Below are 12,232 nucleotides of genomic sequence, written 5' to 3' on the forward strand. Positions count from 1 at the left end.
GATTTACTTTAAGGAATTGGCTTATGCAAATGTGGGAGCTGGCAAACCTGAAATCTGCAGGGTAGGCCAGCGGGCTGGGGACCCGGGAAGGAGCTGACATTGCAGCTCACGTCTACAGGCTGCCTGGAGACGGAAATTACTCTTCCTTGGGGGACTTTGTTCTTTTCTTTTTGCCTTCAACTGATTGGATAAGGCTGACTCATATTATGGAGAGTAATCTTTACTCAATGTCTACTGATTTAACTGTTACTGTCATCTAAAAAATACCTGCACAGGGACATTTAGAATAATGTGTGAGCAAATATCTGAGTACTGCAGCTTAACCAAGTTGACATACAAAATTAATCATCACGAATGGCTCTGATACTCTACTATGCTAGTGTGCATTTTGAGTCTTTAAGAAAAAATATTAAGTATTTTCATCGCTAATTTACCAAGAAGACATTTTTTCACATAGGACTTGCATTGTGCAAACACACACTGGTGAAATTTTCCTTAATGCCACTGTTTTCAATCACGCTGTCTCTGGACAAAGGGGAGCTCTCAGGAGGAGGTTGGGAGCACAATATAGGCATCTACCCTTTGCTTTCACAAGAGGAGCCTCTCTTTGATCAATCCCACAAAATAGGCTTTTGCATAAAACCATCCCTGAAAATGGGCCTCATCCAAACCTCCAACTCAGGGGACTCGCCCTGGCTTTTCATGAGCAGCAACCCAAGCTGGCCTAATAAGAGTCCTTTCTGCATTTGCCATAGAAGATTTGTCTTAATTACTTTCTAGCATGTCACACAGTGGTCCCCATGCAAGATCATATTTAATACATTTTTTAGAGTGTAGTCCCAGGACAAAAAATATTTGTTCTGAAATTGTTTACATCTCTTTTTACCAAATAGAAAGGATCCCACGCCCTGTCATGTGGAAGCTCCGCAGTCACAATGTACAGAAGCAACAACCCCAGCAGCACATTTGCTCCCTCTCCTTTCCTGTGGTTTTCCAAACATTACTATTTATCTTTTAAAGATTGTATTGTGTTCATTGTTCCTGTTTGAGAGTAGGTAGGAGGGGAGGAAGTTTAGAAAAACAAAGACAACACTGAGTTGTGCTTGATTGAAAACATCTTGTGTGATTTCTATTCAAAGCAAAACAGGTACCTTTTATCTCAGGCTTTGCATAGGCTAATGCTGCAAATTATCAGAAACAGAATGCCAGGTTCCTGCTGATTTTCCTATGTGTCCGTGTTTGGCTTGGAAAGCTGGAAGGGGGCTGAGGATCCAGGGCAATGCCTCTCTGCCCTGCGAGCCTGGCTCATACACACTTGGCCACTTAGATAATTATCTGGGTATTTATGTGGTTTAAAAATGACAAAGATCCTTAGGAGAGGCATTTGCATTTTTAGCAAGAGCTTTGTTTATTGGACATCTGCCGAAACCCAAATTGCATTCAGAGGAGAGCACCAGAGATGGCCTCCGTGTTGCCCAGCTGCTCATTGTAGACTCAGCGGTTGGGAAAGCATGGGAGGAAAGGCTGCCCTCAGCCCAGCTGTGACCAGAAAGGAAACACAGACAGTGATTTGAGGGAACTGGAGATGATGGGGAGAGAGATTCTGCCAAGTTAGAATTTGTAAGACAAGAAAATGAAAGGAGGGCAGGTATTTAAAAATAGACCGTACACACTTCAGAGAGGAGCAGTGTGGCTCTCTGCCATTGGAGACCCATTCGAGCTCAGAGCTGCTCATGGGATAATGAGGCAAGTACAAGAGATGAGCATCGGAGGGCAGGAGAAGGCTGCGAGAACCTGTCCAGAAGGACTGAAGCCACACTGTGGCAAGGTGGTGGATCCTGACTCCAGCTCTTACTATCTGACTTCCTAAAAGCTGCTTAACGTCTACAAGCTTCAGTTTCTTTGTCTATACTACTAGGGATGACAATAAAAGACAAAGGACTCCAAAGGGTTGTTAGGAGAATTAAATGAGATGTAAAGCATTCAGCTCAGGGGTAGTGTATATAAGTGCTCAAAAATGACATTACTACTAAGAAACCTATCAGTCACTACTAGCAAAAGCACAGTTTTGACTTACAGGATATTAAAGGGAAAAGATGAATAAGAATTAAGTGGGTTTATTGTTAAGGATGATGACTACACTTAAGAGAACTAATTAATTCCTTCTGGGTTTTCATATTCCTAAAGAGAACCATCTTCACACTGGAAGGGTAAAACAGGATGCCTAAAAGCTCTGTGGATAAACACCCTGGCAGCTGGCCTCTAGGTGCCAATGGTGTCCATGCCCAGTGAGGCAGGCATCATCTGGCTGCAGTTCCTTGTTTTCTCAATTTTTATTTTAGGTTTATGGGGTACTTGCAGGTTTGTTACATGTGTAAGTTGTGTGTTGCTGAGGTTTGGTGTGTGAACCATCACATCACCCAGGTAGTGAGCATTGTGCCCAATAGGTGGTTTTTCAACCCGTTTTCCCCCTTCCATCCTCCCCATCTAGTAGTGCCCCTCTAGTAGTCCCTCATGTCTGTTGTTCCATCGCTGATCATTAGAGAAATGCAAGTCAAAACCACAAGGAGATCCTATCTCACACCAGTCAGAAAGGCTATTATTAAAAAGTCAAAAAATAAAAGATGTTTGTGAGATTGTAGAAAAAGGGAACATTTATACACTGTTGGTGGGAATGTAAATTAGTTCAGCCACTGTGGAAAGCAGTGTGGGGATTTCTCAAAGAACTTAAAGCAGAACTACCATTCAGCCGGGCGCGGTGGCTCACGCCTGTAATCCCAGCACTTCGGGAGGCTGAGGTGGGCGGATCACAAGGTCAGGAGATCGAGACCACGGTGAAACCCTGTCTCTACTAAAAATACAAAAAATTAGCCGGGCGCGGTGGCGGGCGCCTGTAGTCCCAGCTACTCGGGAGGCTGAGGCAGGAGAATGGCGTAAATCCGGGAGGCGGAGCTTGCAGTGAGCCGAGATCGCGCCACTGCACTCCAGCCTGGGAGACAGGGCGAGACTCCATCTCAAAAAAAAAAAAAAAAAAAAAAAAAGAACTACCATTCAGCCTGGCTGTAGTTCTTCAGTGAGGCCACGACTGCTGTCCGGCCACCCTCTCCACCAGAACTGTCTCCATTTCCAGTTCCCTCTCTCCCTGTTTCCTCTTCATGCCTTCAGAAAGAGTGACATTTCTACTATCTACAGTTTTTAAGAAGTCATGATGGAAATAAAAACTATCCAGGTTTTATTTTGTAAAGTAGACTTTAGAAATTACTAATAGACGATAACGTCAATTCTGGAAGAATTCTGATCATGGATTATCAAAAAGATTATGTGTAAGCCCTTGAAGAAAAAGAAAATTACTGAAAACCATGTCGATACAGTCATGATCAACGAGCCATGTCAATATAAAGTCATTTTCCTTTAACGATGAAATTATTAGGCTAATAACTTACCAAGACACCCCAGACAGACCTGTTGCAACTGATTTAAGAGCCCAAACAAATAAATAGGTGTTAGGTGATACCTTCCTACGCCATGGTAATCTTTCTGCACTAACCACTTGGATGAAAATATAAGATACTCTCATCTTTTGGTGACTGATGAAGTTGAGAGAAAAAATGATACTTGCAAATTAAAGTATCAGAATTTGATATTAAAAAACACCTTGAAAGAATATCCAATTAACCAAAACAGCATGGTATTGGTTATAAAAAAAAAAAAAACAAAAAAACAGACACATAGACCAATGTAACTAACAGAAAATAGAGAGTCCAGAAATAAGGCTGTACAACTGTAACTATCTGATCTTTAACACACCTGACAAAAACAAGCAATGGAGAAAGGATTCCCTCTTCGATAAACGGTGCTGAGATGACTGGCCAGCCATGTGCAGAAGATTGAAATTGGACTCCTTCCTTATGCTATACAAAAATCAACTCAAGATGGGTTAAAGATTTAAATGTAAAACCCAAAACTATAAAAACCGTGGAAGACAACCTAGGTAATACTATTCTGGACATAGGAATGGGCGAAGAGTTCATGATGAAGATGCCAGAAGCAATCTCAAGAAAAGCAAAAATTGAAAAATGGGACCTAATTAAACTAAAGAGCTTATGCACAGCAAAAGAAACTATCAATAGAGTAAACAGACAATCTACAGAATGGGAGGTTTTGCAAACTATGCATCTGACAAAGGTGTAATACCCAGAATCTATAAAGAACTTAAAAAATTTTACAAGAAAAAAAGCCTCATTAAAAAGTGGGCAAAGGACATGAACAGATATTTTTCAGAAGAAAACATACATGCAGCCAACAAGCATATGAAAAAAATCTCAACAATACTGATCATTAGAGACATGCAAATCAAAACCACAGTGAGATACCATCTCACATCAATTAGAATGATTATTATAAAAAGTCAAAAAAGTAACCGATTCTGGCGAGGTTGCAGAGAAAAGGGAATATTTATACACTCCTGGTGAGAATGTAAATTAGTTCAACCATTGTGGAAACCAGTGAGGCGATTCCTCAAAGAACTAAAAAGAGAACTACCATTTGACCCATTACTGGGTGTATACCCAAAGGAATATAAATCACTCTACCATAAAGATACCTGCATATGTATGTTCACTGCAACACTATTCACAATAGCAAAGACACGAAACCAACCTAAATGTCCATCAAGCGCAAACTGGATAAAGAAAATGTGGTATGTAAACACCATGGAATACTATGCAGCCATATAAAGAACAAGGTTATGTCCTTTGGAGGGACATGGATGGAGCTAGAGGCCATTATCCTCAGCAAACTAACACAGGAACAGAAAATCAAATACCGCAAATTCTCACTTATAAGTTGGAGCTAAATAATGAGAACACATGGATACAAAGAGGGGAACAAAGCACACTGGGGCCTACTTGAGGATGGAGGTTGGAAGGAGGGAGAGAATCAGAAAAAATAATTATTGGATACTAGGCTTAATACCTGGGTGATGAAATAATCTGTACTACAAACCCCCTGACACGAGTTTACCTGTATAACAAACCTGCACATGCACCCCTAAGCCTAAGATAAAAGTTTACTTTTTAAAAATAAAAACGAAAAAATATTGTGCCAAAACTAGCAAGAAGTATTTTTGCAAAGATCAATGCCAATTGGGGAATTAAGTTTTAAAAATATTTACATAAGTGCAAGTAGGAGAAGAGGAAACCCATCGGCAAGCAGTAATTTTCTTAGAACCATTAATTTATAATAAATTGAAGCAATAACATCATGTGATGGAAGAATAACACAGTTCAAGTTCAAAGACCTGGGTTTGATTTCAGGCCCTCTCCCAGCTGTGACTTCCACCACACCACATGCATCTGTGAAAGAAGAGAAATGCCCTGCTCAGAGGGAGTTAAATGAGACACAAATGCCCTTAGCACAATATTCATTTCTCAGGATTCTTAATGAGCAAATAAGGTAATGTGGCTTTCATAAACCTAAGAAACGCTAGCTGAGTTAATGGAAGGAGAGTAGCTGGAATTTCACTTCATTTTAGTGAATGTTTAATGAGAACCCACCATATTTACTGAGAATACTCTGGTAGAACAACAAATCAAAGAAGAGAAAAGCCCTACTCTAAGAGCACCAGAGAACGAGATGGTGGTGGATGGGTGTGTGCATTTCATTCTGGGAACCCTGGATTACAAGGACCATAAACCCCAACGTCATGATGTGGTGACAGAGCCAGACAAGCAGTCTAGGGCATAGGAAGGACTCTCTAGAATGAGACGCTGCACACAACAGATGGTGTCTTCCAGGAAACTTCAGGCCAAACTTCTCGTGATCCCAGAAACCCGTAACTCTAGTCACACATTAATTACTTTTTGTCTTCAGAGAAAGGAGAGAAAAAAAAAAAAAAAAAACCAGAATAAGCAGATTTTGACCAGTGTCTGCTCTGAAATGAGTTTCACCAAGAACTATCTGTTGAAGCTTTTCAGGAAACAAACTTCATGTATTAAAACAAAGGCAATGTGTAATGTTTCCAAACTCCTAAGAGGAAACTCTCCCTCCCCATAAATTGTGCCCAGCAGCTCTGTTAATGACGCAACCAACAGAACCAGCCCCCAGGACCGGCCCCAAGTGAGATAAGGAAATTTGACCAGATTCACTAAACTCAATCATTTCTGCTCAAAAGAAACAGAAAAACAGATTCAGAATACCATTCCATTTGAAGGAGCCTCCCAGAAGAGATCGGAACTTTCAGGGGAAGCCCTCTCCCTTCCTCCTTAAGATTTGTGGGGCGGGGAGGACAAATCCACTGAGGATTGTGAAAAAGTATTCCTCTTCCAAGCAAAAGTCCTCTGAACACTGCCCAATTGTTTAGCACAGAAAATAAAGGGGCAGAAGGCCGACTTGATTGCTGTCTCAATCTATATGGGTCCTGACACTTTGACCTCATTGTTAATTTTAAAATAATAAAAATTTGGCCCTACACAAGGAAGGAAGTCATTGTTGATTCGAATGTGTGCCTGAAACATGGGAACACGGCATGAAGTGGATGGGTGCTTCACAGGGCAGGTGGACAGGATCCAAGCCCAGGACAGAAGGCTGGGCTAGATGGGCTCCAGTGTCCAGCAAACCCCTGTGATTTGTGGTTTTAATTGGGTGATGCTGACATTAGAGAATGGAGCTCTGCAAGAAAAAGGAAATTCCCATAGGTGGGTGCCCATGGCAGGTTCTCTGCAGCCAGGGAAGAGGGCAGGAAACAAAAATGAGATGGTATCCATTCATCTGCTGCCTTTCCCTCCTTCTGCTCACTCCTGCCTCTGGTCTTTTGATAGGAATGTCCCTAGCTCTGTGACTCTCACATAACTCATTATATGCTCATCATCATTCCAGTCTGACGTCCATCTTCACTGATTCAGGGAGGCTTCCAGGGACCACCTGTCCTCATTGTTGTGTTCTATTTGCATGATAGAACTTTCTGGTCTCTTAACACCAGTCTTCATTTGTTTGCATATTTACTGTGTCATCCCCCATAGATCATTGGCTCCCTTGGAGCACAGACTTTGAGCCCAAATTTTTGGGACCATTCCTGTCATGCAGAAACATCCTAAGTGAATAAAGGAAGAAATGAATGAATGAAGGTTTCTGCAATTTTGCCAGGGCTTTAACACCACAGCAAAGTATTCCCTGCAGGCCACCAACAGCCTGGACTAAGAATCTGATGTGATTATTTGCAAACTGACTAAAGCTATGGTAGAGAAGCCCAGGAAGAAAGACAAGAAAAGGATGCTAGAAATAATATGGTGCTACTGAAAACCTGACAATCTAGAAAAAACAAATATCCAAAGTGTCACCTCCTAACCTAACATGAATTCCTTGCTTAGGATCTGTAGATACACGTGAATTTATGGATCTACTTAACCGTCAAAGCAAATAATCTCATTACTTATTTGAAATGCAAGAATGCAGCTTTTTAAATACTCCTCCCAATTACTTAACTGTCCAGCTGTTTAGGCGGTCTTAATGATTCATACTGACAAGGAGGTAGAGAAAGATACACAGAATGCAAGAAAAGCACTGCAAAACCATCGACACAAGACAATACCACATTATCACAGGCGCCTTCTCTGTGCACAGCCCTCCCTTAATAGAACAGCAGTGACACCCAGTGGCCACTTGTTTCATCAGGCAGTGGTCATCAAAAATAGTTGAGCCCAAACCCAAAAAGTATCATAAAACTGAATTTGAAAGGGACCCCAAAAGTTAGCTAATCTGACCCTGGTCTTAAAACATTCCCAGGTAGCTACTCCAATTACTCCAGCCACTGTTTCTTTCCCCAGTTACTCGTTTCAATAACTAAAGATTTTAAACCAAAAATCTTCATTGTTTCTCTACAAGGCATCATGCGAGGTAGGGAAGAGACAATTTCAGCACTGCCCCCAGCTTTCCTTGGCTCTCGCATGTTTAATAAGCTGAATTCGACATTTTCTCCTTGAAGATAAATACTAAGTGCCTTATTATAAGTAACTTGGTGACATTGTCATTTGAATTTTGGTTTCCCAGCTTCTGATCTCTTTTTAATTTAGATTAATTCTTCATTAGTCTACCCGTCAAGCTTGCAATACGCCCCAATTAACCAGAACTGACATGAAATTAAATGTGTGTTGGGGCCCAGTTGATGGTCAATTGCAATGTTCACTTATGAATCAGCTCCACGGTTACTACTTCTGGAAGGTTCTCTGTACAGGAAGATAAAACCCCAACTAGAAGTGCTGAAAGCTGTCTCAGAAAATCTCCTGCTAAGGATCCAGGTGATATCTGCTGTGGACAACATGAAATGTCCCTGTTCCCCTTTTCCACAGATAAACTATACGCCATGTAGCCCGGATGTTACTTATTCCTTGGTTTGTTGCAATAGCTCTTTGATTGTTTTATCACATTTTTCAGCTTGGAGATGACACTGCCTGCCATTGCTCATTTGCTTTCACAGCGATTCACTACGGTAGCACATAGTCAGACTGCGCCCAGTCACTCTCCACTCAGAGGAAGTCATAGTCGATTCTTAGATATTTTTAGCTGTTTTTGGTTTTGGGTATTTTAAGAATTTTGCAACACCTGCTGAACCAAGCAGAGACTCTTCCCAGGTGTCTTGCGTCAGGGCTGGGAATCAACTGAATAAATAATCACCAACTTTGTTCTAACTCCAAATAAAGAAAATATTATGGAATTAAAAACCCTAAGATTTTGGCATGGGACAATGACACCCTTTGGTTCCTTGCTTGTTCTTTTGTCTCCTTTCTGCCTCCAATCATATCATTCGTGCAGCAAACCACTCCACTAGCCAAAGGAGAGGAAGGGAAGAAGGAAGAAAGGACAACACAGTGCCAGTAACTTCAGGCTAAGGCTCCTCCGATGAGCAAAACAGACAGACAAGAAGCAGCACCACACCTTGGAGTGGGAAATATTTGCTTCTAGAATGCTATGGATAGTCTCATTTGAGATGTGGATGGAAGAGCGAAGCTCCTCAGTCAACTTGGTGATATTCTTCATCAAATCTTTTATTTTCACATCTGCAAAGTAAGGAAAATAAGAAATTTGTATAATAAAGGTTGAGGAGATTATTGACTGCAAAAACAAAATTTGATATTACAACCTGGCTAGGATAGTTTCTTTCATGCCATTCAACCCATAAATCACTAAATAAAGTCATACCTTACTCCCCCAAGAATAACTTAAATAATTTGTATAACAATAAACCAAAATGTCAGGTTCTGTGGTATTTTCTGGTTACTGGTCTACTCTCTCTAAGGCCTGAATGTTTCAAGAACATTTATTTTAGAAAGAACTTCTTCTGGCCGGGTGCGGTGGCTCATACCTGTAATCCCAGCACTTTGGGAGGCCGAGGTGGGCAGATCACAAGGTCAGGAGTTCGAGACCAACCTGTCCAAAGTGTTGAAACCTTGTCTCTACTAAAAATACAAAAAAAAAAAAAAAATAGCTGGCCATGGTGGCACATGCCTGTAATCCCAGTTACTCAGGAGGCTGAGGCAGGAGAATAGCTTGAACCCAGGAGGCGGAGGTTGCAGTGAGCTGAGATCGCGCCACTGCACTCTAACCTGGGTGACAGAGTGAGACTAAAAAAAAAAAAAAAAGAAAGAGCTGCTTCTTAGGGAGCAGTGACCAAGTGCTATAGGAAACTCACTTGTATACATGCATCTACTCATCTCACTTTTTTAACGAGAGGGGTCATTTAAGTATTTGCCAGAATTCTTCAGACATGGCATGTTGATGCTACAAGAAACTTCATGGGTTGATAGAGTGAACAGCCAAGGAAACAGAGACACACAGGCACCAACTGCTTGTCCAAGGGGGCAAGGCCAGAGCAAAATCCAGACCACAGAAGCTTCTCTTTGTTCCTCTGCTTCAATATGGTACCCTAGGATTTCAGGACTTTCTTTATAAATGCCAAATACATCAGACCAGCCAAGTTCTAAATGATTATGTATCACATATAGCATAAATTTTCTGTTGTATGTTTTATTTTAATAATGTATTTGCATGAGAAACTAAATTTAATTTTTAATCAAGCAAACTTGGAAAACCACATACTTACCCTCAGTTACTGTGAAATTGCTCAGAAAAGTCATGATGGGATTCCCTGATGACCAAGTTTCCTCGAGGCTTTTGGCCAACCTAAAATAGCAGAAAATTAAAGCTAAATTAGGCAAGATAAAACATCAGAAACAATATTGGAATGAATAATACTGCCTCAGCTCCCAGGAGATGGGCTGGATAACAAGATCACATTTCCATAAAGTTCCTCCAACAATTAGACGCACATGTCTCCCAACACCATCTGTATGTGAATATCCATTAATACTACCCACACTCCAGTATTTCTTTCTCAGAGCTCCTGCCAAGCGAGATGAACCAGGGGAATGAAGATGCATAATAAATGGTTTTTTGCAACTGTGAAAAGAATAGATAGGATAGATCATGGAACGTATGAGAAATTAGGATAGCCAGGGTCAGATGAACATAATTCTTTCTGTGAAAAAGTCATTTGCAGAATTCAAAGTTCCTTATTTCCCCTTCTGGTGCTTTACACTTTCAGAACACTATGCAAAATTGATCAAACATGAATGTAATTTGAAAAATATTTGCCACCGGGTGCAGTGGCTCACGCCTGTAATCCCAGCACTTTGGGAGGCCGAAGCGGGCAGATCATGAGGTCAAGAGATCGAGACCATCCTGGCTAACACGGTGAAACCCCGTCTCTACTAAAAATACAAAAACAAAATTAGCCAGACAGGGTGGTGGGGCCTGTAGTCCCAGTCACTCAGGAGGCTGAGGAGGGAGAATGGCGTGAACCCAGGAGGCGGAGCTTGCAGTGAGCCCAGATAGCACCACTGCACTCCAGCCTGGGTGACAGAGCGAGTCTCTGTCTCAAAAAAAAAAAAGAAAAAAGAAAAAGAAAAGAAAAGAAAAATATTTGCCTGCTCATATAGAAATTATTTATTTATTTATGAGACAGGCTTTTTATCTGTCAGCCAAGCTGGAGTGCAGTAGCATAATCACTACTCACTGCAGCCTCAAACTCCTGGGGTCAAGTAACCCTCCTGCCTCAGCCTCCTATGTGGTTGGGATCAAAAATGCACTGCACCAAATCCTGCTAACTCTTTTGTTATTGTTGCTTTTACTTTTTAGAGACAGGGTCTTGCTATGTTGCCCAGGTTGGTCTCAAATTCGTAGCCTCAAGCGATTCTCCCACATCAGCCTCCCATTAGATGGGATTACAGGCATTTGCCACCAAGCATTGTGGATTACATTCTTTTATCTAATATCTTGGTCGCCAATAAAGTTAGCCTTCTGATTAATGCTGCTGTTACATTTTACCACTCAAAAATTGTCATGGAAAACTTTGATGTTTGGAGAATACATATTAATATGTACATTAAGAGTATTTGTACAGACTACTGTCTGAAATTCACATTTTAAAAGTGCTAGACATCTTCTCTATGAATGGAAGTACTGGGGAGGGCATGAAAGAATATCAGAGCGTACATGTGCAAGTGCTGCTGCACCGTCTCCAGCCTCGGCTGGCATGTGCAGTCCTGGTCAGTGGCATTTTCCAAGCTGTTCTTGAAGCTTTCCAAGGTGCTAGAAAGATTCTTGCCAAGACTTTCACAATTTAGCTGATTGGGCAAGGACCATATCTTTTCAATTTCCTAGAAAACATAGCAATGATATAGGTTAGAAACACACATACTTATTTGTAAGATTTTAGTTTATATCATTAGTCTCAGGAAACACAGAGAACAAACAATCATGTCAGTTGCTTCTGTGCATTCCACAGTAGGAGAAAGAGCCCTTGGCTGTGGTAATACAGAAGCCCAAATTTTACTCCCGGCTCTGCTGCTAGCCAGCCAGGCAAGACAGCATGTTCTTGAACATATAAAAGAGAACATGCAATTCTCCACCAAATGGCCTGGCTCTTAACTTCCCGAAGCTCTGTTCTTAGGAACACACACAATTCAATGGCAGAAAAACAAATAAATCCATTTTTTAAAAGGCCAAAGAAGCTGAACAGACGTTATCCAAAGAAGACATAAAGATGGGAAACAGGTGAAAGAAAAGGTGCTCAACTTCACTAATCATCAGGAAAATGCAAATCAACCACAGTGAGCTATTACCTCATACCTGTTAGGATGGCTGTTACCAAAAACACAAGAAATAATGACTTGGTGAG

General features: G+C 41.2%; 1 protein-coding gene across 1 annotated transcript in view; it reads right to left on the minus strand.

The window, feature by feature from the left end:
- The window catches only part of ABCA13 (ATP binding cassette subfamily A member 13), a 513,939-nt gene that overhangs the window by 376,340 nt on the left and 125,367 nt on the right, over nucleotides 1-12,232 (minus strand). The window contains exons 21-23 of the mRNA XM_077997982.1: nucleotides 11,548-11,711; nucleotides 10,097-10,176; nucleotides 8,932-9,053 (exon numbers count right to left, since the gene is read on the minus strand). Of these exons, the coding sequence (XP_077854108.1) occupies nucleotides 8,932-9,053; nucleotides 10,097-10,176; nucleotides 11,548-11,711 (366 nt within the window). The remainder of the gene's footprint in view (nucleotides 1-8,931; nucleotides 9,054-10,096; nucleotides 10,177-11,547; nucleotides 11,712-12,232) is intronic.

This window comes from Macaca mulatta, chromosome 3 (genome assembly GCF_049350105.2).
Source record: "Macaca mulatta isolate MMU2019108-1 chromosome 3, T2T-MMU8v2.0, whole genome shotgun sequence".
In the NCBI taxonomy this organism is placed as follows: Eukaryota; Metazoa; Chordata; class Mammalia; order Primates; family Cercopithecidae; genus Macaca; species Macaca mulatta.